Raw genomic sequence first — 27,533 nt, 5'->3', positions numbered from 1 at the left:
AAAGGGAAAAAAAAGGAAAAAAGAAGAAGAAAAAGAGGGGTCATCCAACGGTGAGAGTGAGATGAAGTATCGGAATGATGGAGTGTGACAGGACGCGAAGCAGTAGATCACCAGCAGACTGTGAATCCCAAGTCCAAATGAAATGATCCCAACCTCCGAACCCATCATCTACTCGATCCAGGAGTCGAGCAACCACAATTCTCACTCTCTCTCTCGCTCTTCTCTATGTATATGATTTGCACGTATTGGTTGGTATAGATCGGCGATGGCGAACTTTCTAGCTCAGTTCCACACCATCAAGAATTCCTCTGATCACCTTGTTATTGCAGGTTTTCAATCTCACCCTCCCTCTCTAATCTTTTTTATTTTTATTTTAGGTATTAAAATTTAAGCTCAATTCGCAGTTGAATTCAGTGCATCGAGAATCGTAATTGTTTTGTGGCCTACAGTGTTAGATTTGGATTCAAATTCTAGATGGAATTGCTTAATTTCGTTATGACAGACAATAGTAGGTTTAAAATTTAAATTTATGAGTGCTATGAATCTTACTAAATTTTCGTAGTGAATAATGGGAAAAAGTAAGCTACATTATTATCACACTGTGTTCAGCTCTGTTCCACATTACTTTGTAATTATGTATAGCTTTTATGGGAGTTCTGTTCTGAACGAATGTAGTTGATCCTATGCGAATCAGTTGTGTTTTTTGTGATTCTATTAAAAAGATTATTGAGGATTTCATTTTGTGGTTGTAAGTTGTAACAAATTCTTTTTTTAAGTGGGAACATGTACTCGGGGCGATTTTTTGGAATACTTTTGAAAATGGTTTGTTTTAAGGAATTGGTGTGCCGTAATTTTCCGTGTTTTTTTTTTTAGAAATGTGAACCCATTAAGAGTCACCGATGCTTTGGAAATGATTCGTTTATATTATTTTTTCTGTCTTTGTCTCTAAAAACGATTTTCATTGGAACCATCAAATGCTGTCAGAAAGAGTTACTGATGTAGATTGTATTATGTCTTGCACAAAACTCAAGTAATTTTTGTAGGCTTATTTGCAAGATGGTTACATTAGGATTAATTTCTGAGGGTGCTCACTTTTTTTATGGGATGAGAAGCACATGCCTTCCAATTCTGATATTTATTTTATATGTCATGATCTATAGACTTCACAACATTGTTAGAAGCAAATATATTTTCTATATTTATGCAATAGCTGAATGTCAGAATGTGTCATTGTCCTACTTGCTATTTGTTTCCCATCTTCTAATTTTTTTTAAGCTGCTTTTCAGTGGAAGATGTGAGCGATTTGTGGCCCATCGTTAAGAGTGAATTTGAGGGGCGGTTACCATTCAAAAGAGCAAGTTTAAACAACAAGACCCGTAACTCCGTGTTTGTAGAGAATTTGACTGCTGAGTTCATATTAACAACAGATTCTAGACTTCGTAGCCGGTTCCCTTTGGAGCAATCATTATTTTGGTTTCGGGAGCCATATGCAACAGTGGTTCTTGTTACCTGTGAGGTAATTTGCTGTCTCGTTGACCTCATTCACATGTTCTAGTATTAATTATAGCGTAGCTGCACAATTGATTCTTAAGTTAGATGGGAATATATGATTTAGTTGTTATTACCTCTTGCAACTCACCAACATTTCCTAAAACTAAGGAAATACACAGTTTGTACTTGTACCCACAATGCTATCAATCTTATTGGAATTTCGGGCTAGCAGAAGCTTGTTCATATAAAAATAAAAAATATAAAACATCCACACAAGACGATAAAGTTTAACGTGGTTTGACCAACTTCTATGCTTATGTAACACCAACTAAAATCCACCATCAATTTATGGATTACAATCACACTTTACCAAATCTTACAAATACAAACTCACTCAAAACCTTTTACTGACATAAACACACTCACAAATCCTAACAAACACAAATTAGCACAAATTATGATACACACAAAACAATCACTCGATTCTTATTCACAAACTTGACACTCTTACAATGCAACAACTCAATACATCCAATTGTTCTCTCTCACTCAAATAATAAATACTCTTCACTTACACATGTGGGCATCATTTAACCCCAAAAGAACTACCAAAATACTCTCTGATAAAAGCTACTCCATATTCTACCAAGAGTCTTCTCTTCTCCCAATATAGGAGGATCTCTTGGCTGAAACCTCCAAATTCTTTACAATATTGCCTAAATATAAGGATTCAAATTTCTTGATTGACAAGTAATACAACATTACTTCTTTTGGCAAGAAATACCATTTATTTAACAAGCTGTACTAATTACTACTTTGTCATGGAATAGACTTTCTTTCCAGACGAAGAAAACCCAAAAAAAGGGGCTACGAGTTACTTATTTGTCACTAGGGATGTAAATGAACCAAGTTGTTTATGAAAATCTTGAGATCAACTAGCTAAAAGACTTTTTTTCGTTTGTTTAGCAAACAAGCCAAGCTCAAGCCCAGTTCTAGGCTTGACTATTAAACGGGCTGAGGGACTTATGGGGTGGGACTTTGGAAACATATTAGAAAGGGATGGGACCGGTTTGCATCACACATTTGGTATGAGGTAGGGGATGGTTCCCAAGTGTTTTTTTGGAAGAATCATTGGGATGGTAATAGTTCCCTTCAAGATAGATATCCCGAGTTGTTTTGATTTGCTAGAGACAAAGGTGCTCAAGTTTCTGACTGTGTGGAATGGCTACATGGCAAGGCACACTGGAGACCTATTTTTATTTGAGACGCTCAAGACTAGGAGTTGGAGTCTATGGCTTAGTGTTTGGATGATTTTTATGCTGCACAGGTTGGTTCATCTAGTGGTGCTAAGCTGGTTTGGGTCCCTTTCAAGGGCCATCTCTGACTTGCCCGAGGACTCTCTCTGACCCTTTCAGGAACTCTCTATGACCCTCTTAGGAACTCTCTCTGACTTGCCTGAGGACATTCTCCTAAGGACACTCTCTGATCCTCTCAGAGACTCTCTGATTCACTTAAAGACATTCTCCTAAGGACTGTCTCTTTGCTTATCAAACTCACTCTTTGATTTGTCCGAGGACTCTCTCTTTGCTTGTTCAACTCTCTCTCTTTGACCTTAGTTTTCTCATGCTCTTCACGAACTTAGCCACTGGACCCTCCATGGCCAACCCTAGGGTTGGTCAAGTCATGGAGGAACTGAGCTTCTCTTTGGTATTTCAAGTTTACAGACTCATCGTCACAGCTTCAGGGAAGAACCTATTGCTGTCCAGCATGGCATTGCTCCTCATTTGTATAGGATTCACGTGGTACCTAGCTTCAGCACAGCCTCGTTTAATCAATAAATTTATTGTAGGAAAGTTATCCAAACTAGATTTGGACCCACTACAGTATACATGTCAAAAATATACTTATGTATATCTGAGATTGGATTTTATAAGTTTGTCTTTGGTATTTCAAGTTTACCGATCCAAGGTCATAGCTTGATCTAAGGAAGAACCTACTGCTGTCCAGTGTGGCATCGCTCCTCATTTGTACAGGATTCATGTGGTACCTAGCTTCGGCACAGCCTCGTTCAATCAATAAATTTATTGTAGGAAAGTCATCCAAACTAGATTTGGACCCACTATAGTATGCGTGTCAAAAATGTACTTACATATATTTGAGATTGGATTGTATAAGTTTGTAAATAGGTTCATATGATATTAAATTATTATTTATAGTTTAGTGGTAATATAAATAGTCCATTAATAAAATTTCATAGATTTGTGAAGGGTTAAATTTTTTTGGTCATGTTATTACTATATATGGGAAAAATGGAAAAAATAATAAGTTAATTAAGTAGCTCATGGACATGCTTGAGCTTGTTTGACCAGAAAATGAATATAGTTTAAACATGTAATTTTGTTTGATGATGAGCTTGGGCTTGGCTAGTGTTCAAAATAAGATTAAATGAATGAAATCTAAATTGTTAATACTTGAATCAGCTTAGCTCATTTACAACCCTATTTGTTGTCATGAGACTTTGCTAGCTAGGACTTTGTTTGAGTAGTCTCGTATTTGGGGTCTTACGCATTGTATTTCCTTGTCTGATTTCCTTTTTTTTGTTAGACTCTCCATTTGCTTTGATTGTATTTGTTTCAAGTGCATTGAGTTTACAATCGTAAACACATTGTTCTTTTCATATCAATAAAACTCTTATTACCTATAAAAAAAAAAAGACTTTCCTTCCATACCAAGAAAACCCAAAAAGTTAACTAACTCAAAATAGGAATTTGCAAAATTTTAATAGATCACTACCTTGACTTAAATTCAATGCTTATGTTAATGGGCAACGCCAACCAAAATCCACTATCAGCTATATAGATTACTCACACTTAACCAAACTTTACAAACACATACTCAAAATCTTTCGGACACAAATGCACTAATAACTCCTAACAGCTACAAACCAATCCAAATATGAATGAATCCAAAACAAACAATGTTTTGCACCTCAAAAGAGTTGCCAAACTACTTTTTGAAGAAACTCATACCCATGGCTTTCTAGCAATCTTCTCCTCTCCTCACATGGGAGGACCTTTTGGGCGGAAACCACTGAATCCTTCACAGTATTGCCTGTATATAAGGCTTCAAATTAGTGTGGGGCTGGACACAAATTCAGAAAAAAAAAATTGAATTTTCCGTTTTAACTGGCTGAAAATAGTAATGGAGGGGTAAAGCGAGTATTTTAAAAAGTTAACATTTCATTTTTAAACTAAAGGGGGGCTTTGCAATTTCCTTATACTTAAGGGGGAAAAGTGCAATTTGCCCTTATTTTAAATATTTTCACAGTAGAAGTAGGCTACACGGTATCTATACATAAATAATAGTGTGCGCATCACCTGGGATGAAGAAAAACATGATAAATGCGTGCTAGTTGTATTTATGGATACAATGGTAGTGTGATATTAATAGTTAAGAGGGTAATTAAAATAAAAAAGTGGCATGATATGAAATGATTAATATTTTGCATTTATTTCCTGAAATTTCTGACAGAATTTTCTATTTGTATAAATAAGTTGATGAATTAAGTGTTGATTCCATAAGCCAACTTTATGCTTACTTGGTCTACTAATCGGAAGTTATTGAATGATGAATTGCAAGTACAAAGCATAGATGACAGATGACTTGACAAAGTATCCAATTCTTTATGATTGGATGCACAAAACTCTTCATTCCTCCCCCCTCCCCCCCTTCCCACCATCAAAAAAAACTTCCCCTCTGCACTGTTAGTTCTATAAATGACCTTACATGAGTGTTTTTATTTTATTTTTTATTTATTTATTTAGAGTCCATTTTTTTTCCTACAATCTGAGCTCCATTGCCTTCCATGTCCCAGTGCCTTCTCATTCTGTTTGAAGTAATTCTATTTACGTGTGAATAAAATACTGTTAATATTGGTTTGTCATGTGTCCCTTACTTAAATAAACCTATGTAATGCTCCTGTATCTGTGAATCAATAAAGCCAGATATTTACATTTGTAAAAGTTTTATTTCTTTTGATGTACGTGTATTCAGTAAGTATTAGGTGGTGATTTCTTTCTTTCTATCATTTTTTCTTTTCTGATTGTATTACTGCTAATGAGGTTCTTTTACTACATTTTCATTTTCATTTTCCATAGGATCTTGATGAGTTCAGGACCATCCTTAAACCACGCTTGAAATTGATTGTCCAAAATGATGAGCGGGAATGGTTTATTGTATTCGTGTCTAGAGCTCCCCCAAATAATGATCAAGCCACAAAATTGGCAAAAAAAGTATATGCCAAACTTGAAGTTGAATTTAGCTCCAAAAAGAGGGAAAGGTATGTTTGCAGGTCTCCATAATATATTTTATTTCATTTGATGGATTTAAAAAAAATTGACATGATCATTGCTTTAGATTTTTCTCAAGTGGTTTAAGTTTATCCATAATACTTCACTGAATTTTTGGTGCACTTTAGGCTTGTCCTCGAGTCATTTTCATCGAAGAGTTACTTCTGTTGTCAGACATAACTGGAATACATGTTTTATTTATTTGTCTATTTTTTATAAGTAATGGTATCGCTGGAATATATGTTTTAATTATCATTACTTTAAATTGCTTTCCTGTTCACAAGTTAACAGCATTGTGGCAGTATATTGTACAAGTAATACTTGGACACTAAAATTAATTTTCAATCATTATTATTGTTAGAATAATGTTACCATTTCATAGTCCTTGCTCTACCTTCCATTTGAAAGGTTAAAAATCCCATATGTTGGTTCCCACTTATTAAGGCGGAATCTAGATCCACACGTGAGAGGGAGTGTGAGAATAATGGTTAAATGATCAAATTCATCATTTCATTTCCTAATAGCTTAAGCTTTGGGACAAGTGGTAATTTATTTATTATCATTCTCTGGATGAAAACATCAGTTAATGACTTTTCGTTCTTTATACCTATTAACCATAAGAGAAGTATAAAATCAATCAATGTATTGGGTCATATATTGACTACCTTATCGGCATTATTACATTTTTAAGTTTGAGTAGGGTAGTGTTTAGAAAGACCTAACTGTGAGGAAAAAATGTGTATAGTATCATTCAAAGGGCTTGATATGAAAGATCTTTCCCTTGTTTTCCAGTGTTTCTAACTTATGCTTTGTTCAGGTGCTGCAAATTAGATATACAGAGCCCTGAGGCAAATTTTTGGGAAGACCTGGAATCCAAGATTATGGAGTCCATCCGAAATACATTGGATAGGCGTGTACAGTTTTATGAGGATGAGATACGCAAGCTCAGTGAACAGCGCTTAATGCCAGTTTGGAACTTCTGTAATTTTTTTATCTTGAAGGTTGTTCCTTTTTGCCAAAAGCTTTGAATTAAAAATGTGGTAAAGGGTGCTTTGGCTTCAAGGAGGAATGCATTGATTATTAATTGGGATTTTTTAATGTCATATTTTGCCTTTTATTTCTCAAGTAAATATCATTGTACTAAAGAGCATACATTTCAAATTTCGTCTTCTACCTTTATTGATGGAAGTGACATCCTTCTCACTTAAGATAGACGTGGAAGCATGAGTCTCAAAGATAACTATTGTCCTTATAGTTATGTAACCCAGTTATTTATTACATTCTTCTTCTGCTTACTCTAGATGTTTCTGACTTATTCTCAGGAAAGTTTGGCTTTTATGTTTGAGATGGCTCATCTATTTGAAGATGCATTGCGCGAGTATGATGAGTTAGAACTCTGCTATTTGGAAACAGGTGCTACCTTGTTATCACTTCTGCTGTCAAGATACAAATTTTGACTCTGCTTGTGTTTTTCAGTAGCAGAAGTGCTGTGATATATACACACAAATATGCACACGATCATATGACCTTTAAATATATATTGGGGATCTGAAATGGGTATACCTCAGATCCTTGTTTGAATGGATGATAGCATCAGGATTTTATTCATTTTCAAATTTAGTAGATTTGATTGAGCATTGTAAATTTAGATCTTAATTGTTGGTGTATCTATTGTGTACTTCCTGTGTACTTGAGCAATATGGATCGTTGTATGATTGAAGTAATGAGTATTAATAGATCAACTTCTTATTACTTCTTACAAAAAAAATAGAGGATTAAAAATTAATCTCATTTTATGCAGTTAATATGACTGGGAAACTGAGAGACTTTGGAGGAGTAGACCATGGTGATGATCAGGCTGCTTTGCTTAACCCTGGGAACAAACCATTGACACAGATTGTTCAAGATGACTCATTTAGGGAGTTTGAATTTCGACAGTATCTCTTTTCCTGTCAATCAAAGGTTTGCAAAACTGAGAATCCCTCATTTGATATTAAGTGGTTGCATTTAAAGAAAATTGAATTAGATGGTAAATTCATTGTAAAGATGTCATTTTGTTTGCTTTGTCAACAATGCACATCTTATTGTGCATGAATCACTTTTGCTTACTTTCAAACGTGTGCTTCATTGGATGGCGGAATCCATCAATTAACTTGATTAAATGTTTTTGTATTATTGTAAAAAGATGAGGGAGGGTCGCTTAAGATGGTTCGATCATGTTTAGAGGAGAACAACTAATGCACCAATAAGAAAGAGTGAGTTGCTCCAAGTTGAGGGAATGAAAAAAAGTAGAGGAAGACCAAAAATCACATTAATAGAAGTAATAAAAAGGGAAATGTCAATTAAGGGAGTAACAAAGAGTATGACTTTAGATAGAGTAGAATGGAGGAAAAGAATATATATGGTTGACCCTGTCAAGAATCCATAGCCGACCCTAACATTTTGGGACTAAGTCTTTGTTTGTTGTTGTTGTTGTAACAAGTAGCTCTGTTATGTGTAATTCAAACTACTTTCAAAATGACTGTCTGCAAGTACTTTTGAATGGGTGCTCAAAATTTAGTTAGATTCTTTTGTAAGGTCATTGGGTTCTGTCATTATCTGCCTTCTCTGTCTCACTCTGATGCAAATGCACAAATACAAACAGGGAAAGAAGGTTGAAGTGTTCTAGAAAATTTGGTGCAACTTTTTTTTTTTTCCCTTTAATTATAATAAAAGTTTCAGTTATCGTATATCCAAATTAGTGGTTAAGAAGTGCCTCCTAGTAACATGAATCAAATATAAGCAATAACTCCCGCTGAGCCTTATGCCTGTAAATTCAACAAATGTGGAAGATGATGTGGTATTGTGTTATTGTTTTAACCAAAAATATCTGAACTGTGTCTTTGTTATCTTTTTTCTAGTTATGCGTATCCATTATGAAAGCAGTTATTTATTTCTAACTTTTGATTGGTGTGGCTTCAAGTTGCTTTCTGGAGCAATAAGTACTTTTTTATTTGATGCCTTAGATGCTAGTTCCATGACACCAAATTTCTCATCACTAAAATCTTCATTTTTGTGCTTCTTCAAATAGAGCCTTTCTTTTATCTAACCTTAGTCATGTAGTGACTTTTTTCATTACTGAAATTATAAATTGGTATTGCATCTCAGTGATATGTGTCAATTGCAGCTTTTATTTAAGCTAAAGCGGGCCTTTGAAGTTGCATCAAGGGGTTATTCATTCATAATAAGCTTCTCGAAGGCCCTGGCTTTGCGTGAGGTATTTGATAGTCTATTGTTATGTCTTTGCTTAACATAATATTGTTACTTTTTTGCACATCAATTGAATGTTGGTTCTGATTTTTTCCCCTTTTCTATTTCCTTTCTTCTTTGAGTTCTTCTCAGAGTATTCTACCCTTTTGTATGCGTGAAGTTTGGGTAATAACTGCTTGCTTGGCTTTGATCAATGCAACTGCTTCTCAATATAACGATGGACCACCTGATATAGAAAAGGAGTTCTACCGCCTTCAGGGTGATCTTTATTCTCTGTGCAGAGTTAAGGTAGATTTGTTTTAATAACTTTAACTGCATATTCTGTTTCGTTTAGTATTATTTGGTGATGTACCAATTTCTGAGTCTCCATAAGTGACTAATATCTATAACTGAACTGGGAATGTGGTAAAACCAGAGACTTTGTTTATACTCCCTCCATCTCAAATTGTTTGGCCTATTCAGAAAATCCAACTTTTTAGGGGAGCATCATTTAATGCATTGTTTTTTTACATAAAAATGTACAAGTTTCCAAAACTACCCTCATTAATTTAAACTTTAGTAACGGTCTATTTCAGAATTTAATCTCTTCTTCTTCACACCTTGCCGGAGTGGAGTTCTTCCTTTAATCTTTTTCCTTGTTCTAATTTTTTCAAAATGCTTGATCTTTGTAATTTATGTGTTTGATGTATTGTTATCCATGTACACCCCTGGTGTACCTAGACTTTTGATTAATACAATTCCGTTATTTATCCCAAAAAAAAAAAAAAAAAAAAAACCCTTAGTAAAAGAGAGGTGTTGGCTTTTATAATAAAATGATTAATACAATTCCGTTATTTATCCCAAAAAAAAAAAAAAAAAAAAAACCCTTAGTAAAAGAGAGGTGTTGGCTTTTATAATAAAGTGAGGGGTATGTTAAGGAGATTTATGGATTGTATTTTCAAAGAGGACATCCTTTTGGGACATCCCAAAATGAAATAGAGGCCTAACAATTTGGGACAGAGGGAGTGACATGCTGAAATTTGTCTGAATGCATTGATTTTGTATTCTACACTGTTTTTTTTGGTGGTTGACAGTTTCTACAAAATTTTATCTTATTTTTTCCCCTATTCCTATTTCTAGTTGGCAATGAGAAATTCTGTGTGATTGTATTTATGGTTTTGGCAGTTCATGAGGCTTGCATATTTAGTTGGATTTGGAGCTGAGATAGAAAGAAGTTCTGTCAACAGGTAGACGCTAAAGTTTGAAGACCAAATCTACCTTTAGCATTCTCTATATTTGATTGCTTGTAATAAGAGCAAGCTGAGTATGACATTCTTCAGCTGCAGCAAAAATTTATCTTATGCTCAGATCCTACTTTTTATCTAATTTTTATCCTTTTTCTTCCAAACAGTGCTTTACTCAGTATGCTACCTTGGCCCAAGCCAGCAGTATGGCCTTTAGTTCCACCTGATGCTTCATCTGAGGTTCTCGTGAAAGAAAAGGTAAGTTCTCAATATGGAATAATCAGGACTGTGCTAGCAAAAGGACCATTTAATATGTTCACTTTCTTTGAAAACATCATTGTTCTTGTGCTTTTTCTCTACTGACTAATCAACTCATGTTGTCACAATGATAGTCATTACAGAACACACAAGGTAGTCAATAATAGGAATGAATTAATATGCGACACATTTTGCTCCAAAATCTAATATAGTTAATTACTGGCTTCCGTGCTGGCCTCAATCAGTGGCCTAACAATTTCTATAATGGGGTGAAACCTTTAGATCCCAAACAATTCATGTGATTTGTTAGGCCTCAATTAGTGGTCTAACAATTCATCTTCTGGGTTGGAACTTATTGATCCCAAACAAATGTTAGTTTTTGGCATTGTTAGCAGCCTTGTTACTTAAAATAACATTTGTTTCATTGTCCCTCTTTTTTTTTTTTTTTTAATTATTTTTTTTTTTTTATAAGTAATAAGAATCATATTAATCATGAAGAAAAATCGAAAACAACAAATACAAGGTGTTCATGATGGTGAACACAAGAAACAACAGCAAAAAACAACAAAGATATGAAAAGCAACTTAAGGGGCAATACTAAGAGAAGTAAGAAACTCCAGAGTAGAAGAACAATTTGAAGAACCCCAGCACCTAGCCCAATCAAAAAGAGTACTCTGGCATAGAGCTGTAGCTGAACAAGTGATTTCTCTTTAGCCTTGAAAGAGCACCGATTTCTCTCCATCCAAACAACCCACATCAAACAGCCATGAACCATATTCCATATATCTGAAGAAAATTTCTCCAGCCAATTACTCCAACAAAACACCAAACTCTCCACTGAACCTGGCAGGACCCATTGGATCCCGAAAACTTGTAACATTTGCACCCACAAAGAATGAGCTATATGACAATGTAGGAGAAGGTGGTCCACAGATTCCTCATTACAGCAGCACATACGGCACCTATTCGCCAAAGGGAGAGCTCGGAGCATCAAATTATCCAAGGTAAGTATCAGACCATGAGCTGTGGTCCACATGAAGAAAGCTACCCATTTTGGAACCTCGACTTTTCAAATCCCCTTCCAAGGGAAGCTAGAGAGAGAGAGGTACCCCTGATCTTATTATAAAAGGACCGAATATCGAACTTACCATTCCCATTAGGACACCAATAGGGACTATCACACCCAATTCCTCTCAAAATCCGAGACTGAATGAAATCCAGGAAAGAGAAGGCAGCTTCTAATTTCCTCTCGTGAAAATTCCTATAAAATCTCAAGTTCCAAAATCTATTATTCTCACCCTCCTGATGACACAATACATTAGAAATGCAAACTTCCTTTGTCATTTGAACACGCATATAATTGAGGATAGAGTATTTAAAGTGAGGTATCCCCAATCCACCTATCATGCCCAAAAAGAATGTGAGAGCCATCACCCACCACGGGGGCCAAATGTTTGGAGAACCTCTCCCAACTGTCATTAATACCACGCCAAAGACCACACCCGTGGGCCCTTTTGCAAACTTTAGTATTCCACCCCTCTTGACCCTCTCCATATTTGGTGGCAATAACCCTCCGCTAGAGATGAGTTCCTTTTTGGCCAAACCTCCATAACCATTTACCTAATAGGGCTTGATTGAAGTGAACTAACTTCCTAACCCCCAAACCACCCATCTCTAATGGTGAACAAACCTTCTCCCATGCCACCAAAGAATGTTTGAAATACTTCTTTGAAGACCCCCACAAAATTCCTCTGAATACGCTCCATTCTGTCAGCCACAGCTATAGGGATAGTAAATATGGATAGATAGTATGTAGGAAGGCTAGAAAGGGTACTCTTCAAAAGAGTAAGTCTACCACCCTTAGACAAATATAGACGCTTCCAACATAAATAACTTCTCTATCTTCTCCAAAATAGGATTCCAAATGGATGCAGTCTTGTATGGAGTACCCAACGGCATTCCCAAATATTTCGTAGGCAGGCTACCCACCTTACAATGGAGAATGTTAGCCAAAGCACCTATATTACCAACCTCCCTAACCGGGACAATCTCACTCTTCCCCACATTTACTTTCAAACCAGTAAAAGCTTGGAAGCAAGACAAAGTCAGCCTAATGGACAACACCTGTTCTCTAGAAGCATCACAAAACAAAATGGTATTGTCTACAAACAACAAATGTGATATGCGTACCCCAATAGTGTTAACTGGTCTCACATGAAATCACGAAGCAGACCACTATCCTAAGTTTTCTTCAGAATCCGACTTAAAACTTCCATAATCAAAAGGAAAAGAAGAGGGGACAAAGGATCGCCTTGTCTCAAATCACGAGAACTTCCAAAAAAAACCTGCCAGGGATCCATTCACAAGAACAGAGAAGCGAATAGTAGATATGCAAGCCTTAATCCACTCTCTCCACTTCAACCCAAAGCCCATCCTATTCAACAAATAAAGTAAGGCATCCCAATTAACATGATCGTAGGCTTTTTCTATGTCCAACTTACAAACTACATCCGGTGAGTGACACTTCAATTTGTTGTCTAGGCACTCATTAGCAATTAGCACTGAGTCCAAAATTTGTCTTCCACCAACAAAGGAATTTTGAGTCTCCGAGATCAGATTGTTTAACACCCCTCTCAACTTATTCGCCAACACCTTAGACAGCAACTTGTAAACATTGTCCACTAAGCTAATAGGCCGGAAATCCTTTATACTGACAGCATTAGTTTTCTTAGGAATTAAAGAGAGAAAAGAAGCATTTAGAGACTGTTCAAATACTGAATACCTGCGAAAATGCTTAAATACAGCCATAACATCATCCTCCACAACCCTCCAACATTTGTGAAAAAATGCCATGGTGAACCCCTCCGGACCAGGGGCTTTATCGCCCTCCATCTCTGCCAGAACCTGGGTAACTTCTTTTGAGAATTCCCTCTCAAGAGACAACCTATCATCCTCCCCAATACAAACAAAATCCAACCTGGGTAACTTCTTTTGAGAATTCCCTCTCAAGAGACAACCTATCATCCTCCCCAATACAAACAAAATCCAACCCATCCACAGTTGGACGCCATGTGTTTGTCTCTGTATAAAGCTCCTGATAAAATTGGACAACCTGAGAATGTACACCAGATTCATCCTCATATAAAACACCATCTACCCTGAACTTTTTATCATGTTGTGTACAGGAAAAGTGTTTAGGGTATGTTAATTTACCCCAACACATAAGATTAGTATTTTTACTTTAGTACATTGTTACACATTCACCCCTTAATATTTAAACACAACTCTACACTCTTCTCAAGCTGGGATTATATGATACACATATGTCCCAGCTTGTTATATATTAAATCCAATCTAGTCTTGCATAAGGGTTTAATACACATATCTGCAATTTGAGCTCCTGTAGAGACATATGAGGTAGCAATAATTTCACTTTCCACCATTTCCCGAGCAAGATGGCAATCCACTTCTATATGGTTAGTCCACTCATCAAATACAGGATTTAAAGTAATATGGATCATTACCTGGTTATCATAATGCATAGTTAAGGTTAACTTGACATTAAGTCTCAATTCCTCAAGTAGGTGCTTAATCCACATCAGCTCAAATGACACATGAACCGTGGCTCTATACTCCACTTTTGCACTAGACTGAGACATAACACTCTAGTCTTTCATGTAATCAAGTTTCCTTCTTGAAAGGTAGGTGCAATATCTAGTAGTTGATCTTCTATTTGAGGGTGATCTTGTCCCAACCTTGGCTAGTGGAGGGTTGGGGATTTGTAAACTTACAACCTTCAATCAATCTTTGTTGGGTAAGTGGTTATGGTAATTTGGGTTGGAGGAGAACCACTTGTGGAGATGGGTAGTTGCTGGGAAGTATGGGGAGGAGGGGGTGGGTGATATTCAAAACTTGTTCGTGGTGCTCATGGTTGTGGGTTGTGGAAGTATTAGAATGAAGGGAGATAGTTTTTTACAATACATTTGGTTTGAGGTAGGCTCTGGTTTTTGAATCCGATTCTAGCATGACTGTTGGTGTAGTGATCAACTGTTAAAGATGATGTTTCCTATACTTCTTGAAGTTGCTATGGATAGGGATGCTTTTGTGGAATCATTGTTGCAGAGACAGGAGGATGGGGGAGAAGGAGTTGGGGTGTGAGATTCACGAGAAACTGTAATGATTGGGAGATTTATGGGGTGGCTGCATTTATCCATTTGTTGAATTCCCATTTTCCTATTAGGGAGGGGAAGATCGGATGAGATGGAAGCCAAAGAGTAGTGGAGATTTCACTATGTGATCTTTTTACATGATTTTACGGGTTCACCCACTTTGCCTTTCCCTTGGAAAGCTATATGGAGGCTTAAGGCTCCTTAGAGAGTTTCTTTTTTTTGTGTGGACAGCGGCTTTAGGAAAGATTCGTACTGGTGATAATCTTTTCAAGAGGGGTTATTCATTGGTTAGTTAGTATTGTATGTGTTGTTGTTGCGGGGAATCTACGGACCACCTTTTGATACATTGCAGTGTGGCATCTGATTTGTGAAGTTTTGTGTTTGGGATGCAATGGGTATTACTTGAGAAGGTTTTTAATTTATTATATGGGTGGCTAATTGGAGGGTCTACTTCTTCTTTGGGTGTCTAGAATCTTGTTCCTTTTTATGTCTGTTGTGGACTATATGATGAGAAAGAAATTGATGTACTTTTTGAGGATGTGGAGTATACGTCAACTCAATTGCTAGCATACTTCATTTGTTAACTCTATGAGTGGTATTTGCTTCAGGTTCACATGTAGTAATTTTATTTAATCTTTCATAGAATCTATTCATATGTAGATATTTTCTCTGATTGTAATTCTTTAGGCTATGTCATGTATTTTTCATGAAGTAGTCTTGTTTTAATAAAATTATTCTTTCCTAAAAAAAAGAAAAAGACATAGGAAACGTAGCAGGAAATAGGGTAAGAAGTATAAGTACGCTTGCCTTTTGGCGCAAAGTAATGAGAGGAGAAGCAGGGTGTCCAGTTTGGGAAGAGGCTTATAGAATGTGTTCTTTGACGACAGTGTACCTGTAAAAGTTTCTCGGAAGCAGTAACTGGAGAACTATTAGAACTAGAAGATGAGGAGAGTGGTGACAAATAAGGAAGACATGAAAGGGTAGGTAAATCATTGCCAGAAATGATGAGGAATAATATGAGGTAGTTACAATAAAAATGACATCAGCACTCAAAGTGTGGGTGAATAACGCTTGTCTCTGCATATGCTAATAACTGAAAAAAATTATGGAGGGCTTATCAGGAGAAAGTAGATTAAATGGGATCTGACCACTAAGAACAGTTCAGGACTTGCTAGGGGATTCAAACACTAAGAACACCGGAGGGCATGCGACTGATAATATAAAAACCTGTTAGCATAGAGCATCACTACAATAGTAGAACATGCATATGAAACAATTGTGCTCAAGTAATTTCTAACAAATGTCTCAATGCCGTTCTGTTGTGGAATAAATAACACGTCAACATGACAACAGAAAGACCAACAAATTAGCATAGTTGGCATGCCAAACACATTAACACATAGCACACGATTTGAATAGTAACACAAATTACACAATGAACATTTTTTCTAGGGTGGCCACTAAGAAGCTTAAATTATACAAAGTGTAATAAAGAGATAACTTGAATATATCAACATCACCCAAAAAAAAAAAAAACAAAAACAAAAACAAAAACACGCAAATACATGAAGTATTACAATAACTTTCTACTAACAAAGAGAGAGAAAAAAAGGGACTGATAAGAGATAAATTAGGAATTGAGAACGCTGTGATGAGAGTGATAAAGTAAGAGAGAGCCTTAGATGATGAGAGAGAGAGAGAGAGAGAGAGATATGATACTTTCTACAATTGTGAGCCAAGTCACTAAGGAGAGCAAAATTGTTGTGACTACAAAGCCAAAGAGAGCATAACTGTCGGCATCACCAAGGAGAACTCATAACCGTACTATATCTCTTGGTACCATTTTTTTAGGAAAAATGAATTAGAGATTATTTTTATGCAATGGGTTCAATAGATTGCAAATTTAAATGATTAGGGATTTTTATTATTTTTTTTTAATAGATTTTTTGTTGAATAATTTGTTTTTGTTTTGTTTTGTTTTTTTTTTTTTTTTTTTTTTTTTTTATAAGTAAGAAAGATGTATATTCAATAAACTGCTAAATGCAAAGAAGCACGAAGCATATCAAAAAGTACTTGAATAATTTGTTCACTTCTTGTTGTTTAGCCTAACTTTGTTTTTGTTTGGGTTATTTTTGTTGTTATTTGGGATAATTTTTATTGTTGTTATTTAAGGGTTTAAAAAAAATAAAAATAAAGGGGGTTAATGATTATATTTGGGGTGCTAGAATTATTTTTGGAGTAATGTTATATCCACAACATTTTCACAAAAAATATTATGTAACAAGTTATTATTGGTGGGTAAAAAAGTAATGTTAATGTTGGGCCAAATTAGAATCAATAACAGCTTACCATATAAGATTTGTTGTGAAAATGTTGTAGACGTAGCATTATTGTTATTTTTGTTGAACCTAAATTCTCGTGATTCTCAAGTTAGGTTGTTCAACATTTTTATTATTAAGGTGGTCAAAATAGGTTAGTTCAGTATATAATTTTTGTTTTGCATGTATGTGTGCGTGTGTATAAGTCAGGGTGTTCCTGTGTACACCTTGACTTGAATGTGGAGCTGCCAATGAATGGATCATGCGATATAAAACATACCGGAAGTGTGATTGCTCCTAGTGATTGAGTCATAGCTTGTCCAAGCAGCAGCCTGGAGTGAAATCCAGTGGAATCAAGTGAAGTTGGATAAATCCAAAATTACAGTTGTGGCCGCGGTCATGGCTGGACAACAGCAGAGGATAGTTCTACTGAGAATGAGGCCACCTCGGTTAAGCGACCCTATTTGTGGTTTTGATAACCACTGGACTTGTCATTGACATTGAATGTGGGACTACACTTTTGGGTTTCTGGATATGGATGGTTGCTAAGGTTTGGTATTGCAATAGGTGTGGTCACCAGCAATGGGTAAGGCAAAGTTGGTAGTGGAGGATGGTTGACGGCAGCAACAAAGGGGGATTTACTGCTATGATACCATTTTGTGTACGGGAAAGTATTTAGGATATGTTAATTTACTGTAACACATAAGCTTAGTATTCAAACTAATAACCTTAGTACCTTATTACACATTACTCCTTAATATGTAAATGCTAGTCATAAAATTCATTATTCTCTTTTTCCTCATATGGTTGATATTCTACTATATTGATTATTTAGAACTAAAATTTGGATGACACTTACCAAAACAAAAAAAAACTAAAATTTGGATGACACTAATCAAAAAGAAAAAAGAACTAAAATCTGGATGACAATTTGAGAGAAATTTAGGTTATAAATTGCCGAGTAGAACATATCTGGGAGTGAAAAAAACCTTGAGCATGACTAAACTTGCACTTCTGTTGTCATTTGATCTGTCAATTATGTTGTAAGCTGTCATTTCAAAGAGCTTATTATAGTGACTGAAATCTGCTGAAAGTTGTTTTAGTCTTTGACAATTACTCTCTCTGCTGTGGGCTGTATTTGCTGTCATACTTTTAGTTGAGTGCTGAAGTTTATTTTTGGGTCTTCAAAAATTTGGAGTTCAAATTTAAACTAAAAAACATTTGATTTCTTACAATGCTAGGTATGCCAATTGCAGAATTTCTCAAGAAAATGTGCTTAGTAGTATCGTTATTATTGCTAAACAGCCTCTTTTCGACTTTCCTGCAAAAGAACTACTGACCATGTTTTCCTTTGTATAGATGATTCTCCAAGAAACTCCTAGAGTCAAGCACTTGGGTATTCAGAGGAAACCATTGCCTCTTGAACCTTCCCTTCTTTTGCGTGAGGCAAATCGGCGAAGGGCTTCTCTTTCTGCTGGAAATATGGTTGAAATGTTTGAAGGTCGCCCCATTTTCAATGATGGGTAATAAAAATAATGCATTAATTTTATTTGTAAGTGTTTTAAATATATTATCTTTTATGTTAGATTTTGAAGTTCGTATCTTTTTGGTTTTTGCATTGGCAGATCAGGCTCAGATGCATCCACAAAGATGTCCCCATCACAAAAAGTCCGTGCAAGTTCCATGTCACGCACTAACTCTTCACCAGGAGGTTTTGAGAGCTCAATTGATCGACCCATGAGACTTGCTGAGATTTATGTTGCTGCTGAGCATGCTTTGCAGCATACAATTTCTAATACTGATTTATGGAAATCTTTATCATCTTTAGAGGAATATGAGGTATAGTTCAGGCCAAACATATATGTGCTCACACACGAATAATCATGCACACAGCATCCTGTAAAAGTTTGTTGCCCTTAAAAAAATATTCTCACAATGTCTTTCATTCTCTTTAACTTCTTGGCAGTATCTCTTTTTTGTGATGACATCTTTATGTAATCAAACATTAAATCCCTTCCTTAAAATTTGAGAGCAACTTCTAAATGATTTTTGATACTGTTTGTCTTTTAAAGTGGTCTCACTCTGAAAAGCTTGAGTCTATTTAGGCTTTTGCATCTTATTTTCCATTAACTATTTTAGTTCTCTGTATGTCTGATATTTGGCTGCTTTCTAAATTTTGGCACTGGCAGAAAAAATATCTGGAGCTAACTAAGGGTGCTGCTGACAATTACCATCATTCCTGGTGGAAAAGACATGGAGTTGTCCTTGATGGTGAAATAGCGGCTGTCTGCTTCAAACATGGAAATTTTGATCTGGCTGCAAAGTCATACGAGAAGGTTTGTGCCCTATATGCGGGCGAAGGATGGCAGGATCTATTGGCTGAAGTCCTGCCCAGTTTAGCTGAGTGTCAGAAGATACTTAATGATCAAGCTGGCTACCTATCATCTTGTGTGAGATTACTTTCACTAGATAAAGGCCTATTTTTGACCAAGGAACGCGAAGCTTTTCAGTCAGAAGTTCTTCGCCTTGCACACAGTGAAATGAAGGACCCTGTACCCCTAGATGTGTCTTCTTTAATTACATTTTCTGGGAATCCTGGGCCCCCATTGGAGCTCTGTGATGGTGATCCTGGTACTCTATCTGTGACTGTTTGGAGTGGCTTTCCTGATGATATAACTCTTGATTCACTCAGTCTCACATTGATGGCTACATATAATGGTGATGAGGGTGTTAAGGTATTCTTTTCTGGACATGATGTTTTTCATTTTCATTACAGTTGAACAGTTTTATTGGTTGCATTTGATAGAATTTCGAATAACAATTATTTCATCGGATATTTCAGGCATTAAGGTGCCCTTCTGCTATTGTTCTAAAACCTGGTCGGAATATTATTACACTGCCTTTGCCCCCCAAAAACCAGGTTCCTATGTCTTGGGGGTTCTTACTGGGCAAATTGGGCACTTGCGGTTCAGATCTCATAGCTTTTCGAAGGGTGGCCCTGCAGACAGTGATGATTTTATGATTTATGAAAAGCCAACTAGGCCTATCTTGAAGGTACCCTGTTTTGCAGCCAGAGCATAAAAAAATTAGTCAAAGGGTTTAATAGAAGCTTAGATAATAATGATGTTTATGATGATGAGGCAAAGACTTGTGTTTATACATTTGGTTTTCTTCTTGCATTATCCACTTATCATTCTAAAGCAGAATGAGAATAAGGAAATAATTTCTAAGTATCTGTCTTTTAGTACATATTTGCGTACTTTATAATGAAAAAGTAGATTTATACATACTTGTTCAATCATCTGAGAAAACCTCTTCCTTATTAGGTTTTCAAACCAAGAGCCCTGGTTGATCTTACTGCAGCTATTTCATCTGCTTTGCTGATAAATGAACCTCAGTGGGTTGGGATCATAGTACGGCCAATCAACTACTCCCTGAAAGGCGCTATATTGCATATAGATACTGGTCCAGGTCTAAAGATTGAAGAGTCACATGTCATTGAGATGCAGAGTTATGTTGATGTGTCACAGATTGCTGCTGACATGGCAAAGTCTGATGCTGCTCAGAAAGAAGGTTCCTTGGCAGTTGATAAAAATTTTGAGCAGTTGAGGCTCCATGATGGCAGGATAGAGTTTCCAAATTGGGCAAACAATGTGACTTCTATTCTCTGGATTCCTATACGTGCCATTAGTGATGGGCTTGCAAGAGGATCATCTTCAGGTTGAGCTAGTGATGTTTGATGGTTTCCATATCTTTTGAGTTTTGCATGTATTATTTTTGTTGAATCTGATTCCTTTGATGTCTGTGATGTGTTTCATGGGCAGTTTCCCCTCTGAGACAGAGTATTGTGGATGGAATGAGGACAATAGCTCTGAAGCTTGAATTTGGAGTATCTCACAACCAGATATTTTGGAGGCATTGTCATTTTCCATCATTCTTCCAGTTTCATTGAAAAGACTTCTTACCTGTTATTTATTTATTTATTTTTTAAACTTCTTTATTTTTCTTTAGTTATGCATTTGTTTGAATAATCACTTGGCCCAATGCACAGGACCCTGGCTGTCCATTTTACTGACCCTTTCCAAGTGAGCACACGTATTGCAGATAAATGCAATGATGGAACTTTGCTTCTACAGGTAATTTTTCATTGATTTTCTGAAAGCACTCTTCTTTGTGTGTGCCTTTTGTTTTTGAAGAAGTGTTCTCAAATTTTCATGAACCAAATGACTTTTGTTGCCTTTCAATACAAAAGTTATAAATTAGAAAAAGAATCAGAAGGGATTACATTAATTTTACTATTGATTGGGCCTCCAAAGATAACAGTTCACATTTCTTATTGTGAAAATAATAACTATAAAATTATCTTGTTATGGTTTATTAATTTTTCTTATGATGTCCACATTGGTTTATGTTACTTCCAGGTGATACTACAATCAGAAGTGAAGGCCACTTTAACCATAAATGATGCTTGGCTTGATCTTCAAGATGGATTTGTTCATACTACAAAAGGTGATGGGAGACCAACTTCAGGCTTCTTCCCACTTGTCATCTCTCCACATTCCAGAGCAGCAATCCTGTTCAGCATATGCTTAGAGATGTCAAATGCTGAAGGTATTTTAATTTGATTGTGTAAATAAATTTTGGCATCTTCATTCATCAAAACTGAAGTTAAACAGGTGTAGATGCATCCTTTGTAGATGAGTGTCTCACGCATTAACAATTAACTAGCTTGCAACCCTATGTTTCAAATAATACATGATATAGTCAATGCACTTATATGTGGATCTGTTTTTACTATCTGTGCTAGATCAGGACCATCTAATAATATTCTTCTAACATATTAACATGCTTTTTGTTACATACTCCCTTTGATATCTACAAATGGGGTTATAAAATTATAAATGCCATGTTACTTAAAAAAGTTTAGTACGGCTCATCCATATTCAGTAATAGCACAGTGCTGATTTTGATGTGCTTGCCAGTTTCGTTTCTCAAAGGTCCATAAAATTTTCCCTATGAGTGATATAGATATCAATCCTGAAATATTATGCAAAACATGATTGATGAGCTGAACTTGATACTGCTCGACTATTGTGATGGTAAAATGTGAGACAGCAGAGGTCCTGTTGCCTTTACAGTTCAGGTTCAAAACAAGTTTGTTTTCATAGTCTCATGCACATCAAAACTTGTTAATTTTAAGCCATTCTCAATGTAGTTAAGTGTGAAGCAGCTTCAAATCCAAGATTGATGTTTGGTAATTAAGCTGTATATTGGCATGCCCAAGCGGACTAAGGCTTTTTGCTTACAGGAGCATGCCTTGGCTGACTCCTGCCTTTTATGCCTGCCCTGTGGTGTGACTTGGCCCTTATGACGATAAATTTTAAAAAAAAAAAAAACCAAGGACTTGTGTTGGATTTGGCATTGTGTTAACAATTGACATAGATACAAAAAGGCAAGTCAGGAGAGTAAGATAAGGAAGTATTGGGGAATAGAAATGGGATTATTGAATCCATTTTCAAATTTAGTGCTGTGACCAGTCTATACAAAATTAAGGTTATAATTTATTTCAATTTTAAGTAATTCAAATAATGGAAAGGGTTCTTTAGAATAGTTGGAGCTTTATTTAGATCTGAAAAATTGCTTTAAAAATCATTTAAGACCAAATTACTTTCTTTGTCATTCTAGCTGTGGCATAAGTTAGCAAGGACATGAGGATTGGGAAATTAGTGGCTTCTTATGTTCGTCTATGTGATGTTAAAAACATGCACTTTTGAAGTTTGTTCTTGAAAATTTTTAAGTTTGTTCTTGAAATTTTTTTTTTCTAGGAAAGGTGCTCATATTCTCACAACCATAAGGTCTCATGATATCTACGAGGTGCTAGGTTTGACACCTCTAGCTAGCATCTTGGGGTCACCTCTAAGGGATTTCTCTATGTAATAACTTCGTGTGTGTGAAACTGGAGGACTACACATACCCAAGGGAATGGTCAAGTGCTAGAAAAGCTCTGGATACCCTAGTTTCTAATAAATATATATATATATATATATATAATGAGTTCAAGTTATACCTGGTATAATTTCACAAAAGTTAAAACTTTTTTTAACTGTATTTTCATAAGATCTAACGGTGAAAAACACACATGCTATGTCATCAATATTCTGTCTAAAAACTAATGAGTTACTTGCCCCCACATTAATTTCTCTAAATTCAATGCTCTTCTCTTCTTCTTCTTTTTTCCTTAAGTCTTCCATGCATCCTAGTACTCTCCCCCCTTCCTTCAGCTTCTCTCTCATATTTTATCCCTGTAAACCTTCCGGTTTAGCAAGCCTACAGATGTGGTGGCAATTCCAATGAGAAATTTTTCAACACAGTAGAACATGAGCAATTTCTTTACTCTAATTTTTCACACCACACTATCTTCATTTTCCTATAATTCCTTAAGCACAAAAGAATAGTATATCTCCCACCTCAACTGATCTCCATGGCAATTGGAAAACACCAAAAATTAGTCCAAAACTTATATACTTGGATAACACTCCCAAATCAATATCTCTCTTCCTGGTTAAGGTTTGTATCTTTAAAAAAATACCCATATCTGCATAAAAGAACGAAAGAGTGAGCCACTTGATTTGCTTCTCCCCTTTCTCTTTATATCAAAAAGATTTGCAGAGATGGAACAAGGACTTCAGTTCATACGCACTTCCCACTGCTCACTGCTAAAATTGATAACAAGATGGACCAAGTATGAACTCCGTTGCCAAATATAACTGCAGATGAACCAGTTCATCAAGACCAATGCCTTCAATTTCAATACAAGGCTGTAGACCACGTTGTTTGGGTGGGCTAAACATGGGAAATTGATTATATAAAGGATCATAGCTTTTACGATTTAGATGGTATCAGTTTGATCAAATAGTCTTAATGGTCTGATCTGTGAAATATTTTTCCTTATCCGTCTCTAATTAACTCAGTACGTCTTGTGTTATGATTTTTTAAATGGTCAAAATAAGATGTTAAGTTATTTTCTTTCCTTTTCTTTTCACTCAGTAATCAAATTATCAAGGAAATTTCTGTTTTGACCCGTGGCTGTAGATTTTGCAATTTTTTAGTCTAAAATGTTAAGATTATTGTAAATGAATAAATAGGAGAGAGAGAGAGAGAGAGAGAGAGAGAATATTTAATTAAATAGGTGAGTTGGAAAGTAATAAATATTTAATGATAACATGGCCGCTAATATCTTTCTACCATTAGATTTATTATTAATCAATGGTTACAAAAGGTGCAACTTATACAAAGTTACACCAGGTGTAACTTGAACTCATTTCTCTCTCTCTCTATGTGTGTGTGTATTTTGGTATAAATTATATTAAGCCTGTTTTTTAAACCATGATATGTAGAAACACTATATTCATATGCCATTTTAACCTAAAAATGAGTTAATATGCATATTAAATGCAGCATAGAAACAACGCCTTTGAGCTCATTGCTCAACCTGATCATTGCAATATTTTCAATTGAGCCACAAGTTATTTCTTGTCTTACCATGGGGTGAATTAGCAAGTCAATTTCTACCTTATCTAATTTTCTTGGAACACTAGGAGATTAAACTATAGTAAACATGGCTTTTCTGAAGTTCAAGATTTGATCATTAAAGGTCAGCTTAAAGCAATCAATTTGGGAACTGATTGGAAAGAAAAAAAGTAATGTGGTGTATTTCTTGTTTCCAAAGTTGAAGGTGATTAATCATAAGAAACATTGTGTACATGCCAAACAGTAATGTGTCAAGATCAAATTGGCTTTGTTGTTGCCAATGCAATAGCTAATCTTTTTCATATTTGGCCTACATTTACGAAAACCAGTGTTTCTTTTGGTTTGCAGATGAAGCTAAGGCACTGCAACCAGAGAGCATATTAAATATCAAATATGGCATTTCTGGTGATAGAACCACTGGAGCACACCCACCTGTGGCTGTAGAATCTCCTGGACCTGAGGGTGCTAGACAGGACTTGATCTTCAGGAGTTCTCTTGTTTTGCAGAGGCCTGTGCTTGACCCATGTCTGGCTGTTGGTTTTCTTCCTCTGCCTTCTGGTGGCCTTAGAGTTGGGCAACTTGTTAGCATGGAATGGAGGATTGAAAGGTTAAAGGATTTTGAGGAGAATGAAGTTTCTAAACACAATGTAAGTCAAGAAATGGTCCATAATTTGTCGTCAATGTATTTGAGCAAGCTAAAACCTAGGATTTTAGAGCATCACTCTTTTCCTATCAAATAAAGTTTTTCTTTTTTTGTTTATATAGATGTAGCGTACGTTATATGAATTACGCTATATTGAAGCAATCTCTTTCATGGACTATTTCACCAATGTTTTTTTTTGCTTTTGTTTTTCAACAAAAAGTAGGATCTTATGATCCTTGATCTGATCTTGGTAGGATCCTGATTTTAACGACCTATTTGTCCTTTGTTGACAAATTTCTAGTGTTGTATTAGGTCTTGAACTTGAATCATCTTATTTAGCATAGCATAAATTTTTTTGCCCTAGTTTAGTAACATGTTTTTTTAGCATGACATAATTCTTTAACTAGTTTAACAATATGAATATTTTTTCCAGAATTTTTCTTTTTCTGTGTTTGAATCCTCTGAAAGGCTAATAAAAGAAAGAATTATTACTTTGAGATTATGTTTTCAGTGTTTTTAAGATCTAAATAAGAAAAGGGAAGGGGGGAGGGGAATCCTATCCTCAACTAAGCTTAGCTCTACTCTTTGGCTTGGTTGAGTTGAGTTTTTCAATTTTAGAAGTCAGAAGAGCAGAGGACACCAATTTAATATCTATATCCTTCATATTATAGTTTATGCATATTTTGTCTGATTTCTTCCCCACTACCATTTTTGGATAGGGGAAATGTCAGTTAAGATCTGAAAATACTTTAGGCTTCTATAACTGAAATATGAACGTTAAATTTTCAAACTCTGTAACCCTTCACATGCTTTAAGTTTATGTTTTTTTTTTTTTTTTTTTTTTTTTTTTTTGTACAACAGAATGAGGTGTTATATGAAGTCGGTGCAAATTCAGATAATTGGATGCTTGCTGGGAGGAAAAGAGGGCATGTTTCTCTCTCCACAAAGCAAGGTTGCCAAACTACTTTTGCCACTTACAAGATTTTGTTGTTGTTATTATTTTTATATTGGTAAAAACAAGAATACCTGGAAGCTTATGTCTTAACATATATGGTTTTACATGACTCATTTCTGCAGCAACTTGATCATTTTTTTTTTACCATGACAGGTTCAAGGATAGTTATCTCAATATTATGCATGCCGCTGGTGGCAGGCTATGTTCGTCCCCCACAACTTGGACTGCCAGAAGTCGATGAGACAAATATAAGTTGCAATCCTGCTGGGCCCCACCTGGTTTGTGTCTTGCCTCCACCTCTCAGCTCCTCCTTCTGCATTCCAGCATGATTACTTACCTCCTGCATTTCAGTTACTTTATCCCAGGTCATTATAGTTTTCCACACCGTATGGTTGGACAATTTTTTCTTTTTAATCAAAAATTGCAGATATAGAGATAATAGGAGGTTCTCGATTTTGATTATCTAGATAATTGTAAATCTGTACTTGTTGAGTTTGTTGGAAGATCCGGAAAAGTTAGTTTAATTTAGTTTGGCTTAGGTAATTCTTTGGGTGTTCTGAACATTGGCTCTTATATGTGACATCCCTACTCTTGTACAGTGGAATTTATACTTTCTTTCCATGTACAATACACTGTAGAGATGAACAAAGACAAATGTCTTCAAATTTTTAGTTGGTTCTTGTAAAGAGTAAATTCAGGAGTGTAATTTGATGGTTGTGCCCCACACCTTATTGAAAGTTATTTATTGTTTGATCTAATGCATGATTTGATATGGTTGAGCCTGTGCAAGATTCCCATTTTTCTTTTTCTTTTTCCTTATATTGAACGAGGTGTACAGAGAGGTTATCTCAATAGATTTTTGGCAAATAATTTCGTACAAAAATTAAAACAAATCTCTTTTTATTTGTAGCTTAAGACTGGTGTTACATTATACGCTCTAATTACAAAATGTTTTTTTTTCCTTCTTATTTTAAACTTTGGTTAGTTTACAAAGTGAGGGGGAGAGAGAGAGAGAGGGGGGGGGGGGGGGGGGAGTGTTACAGGCTGCAATTTTGTTATTTTGTTTGAACGGATACATATGGTATAAGCTGTGCATGAAGGAAACTACGATGTTCCTCTATCCAATTACAAACTTTTGAATTTCTAGCCAACAGGAGGGCTGCCAATGCCATATTTCCTTTTGTCCTGGTGTGACTAATCTTCCAAGAACAAAAGGATTTGAGAGCTTGCCTAGCGTCATGGATCAGGTTACCTAGCCATGAGGTGTCCTCCTCCGCGTTCGCTAGTTGTGTCATAAGTTAATATGCTACAATTGGTAAAGTATAAAGTGGAATGCTCATATTGGGAT

The 27,533-nt window shown here is 35.7% G+C and overlaps 1 protein-coding gene across 1 annotated transcript; it reads left to right on the top strand.

Moving 5' to 3' along the window:
• LOC112030668 (trafficking protein particle complex II-specific subunit 130 homolog) lies at nucleotides 1–26,943 on the top strand. Its single transcript, XM_024063332.2, is given in 22 exon segments — nucleotides 1–329; nucleotides 1,287–1,516; nucleotides 5,649–5,830; nucleotides 6,658–6,841; nucleotides 7,163–7,253; nucleotides 7,642–7,802; nucleotides 9,007–9,096; nucleotides 9,222–9,377; nucleotides 10,254–10,315; nucleotides 10,480–10,570; nucleotides 18,417–18,580; nucleotides 18,683–18,896; nucleotides 19,247–19,792; nucleotides 19,900–19,966; nucleotides 19,969–20,111; nucleotides 20,384–20,777; nucleotides 20,882–20,972; nucleotides 21,109–21,193; nucleotides 21,479–21,668; nucleotides 24,936–25,234; nucleotides 26,092–26,182; nucleotides 26,339–26,943. Coding segments are annotated over 22 exon segments (3,771 nt in total). The 5' UTR covers nucleotides 1–265; the 3' UTR covers nucleotides 26,515–26,943.
• Nucleotides 26,944–27,533: the final 590 nt, after the last annotated feature.

Source organism: Quercus suber, unplaced genomic scaffold, assembly GCF_002906115.3.
Source record: "Quercus suber isolate HL8 unplaced genomic scaffold, Cork oak 2.0 scaffold_77, whole genome shotgun sequence".
In the NCBI taxonomy this organism is placed as follows: domain Eukaryota; kingdom Viridiplantae; phylum Streptophyta; class Magnoliopsida; order Fagales; family Fagaceae; genus Quercus; species Quercus suber.
This window is presented reverse-complemented; position numbering and strand designations above follow the sequence as displayed.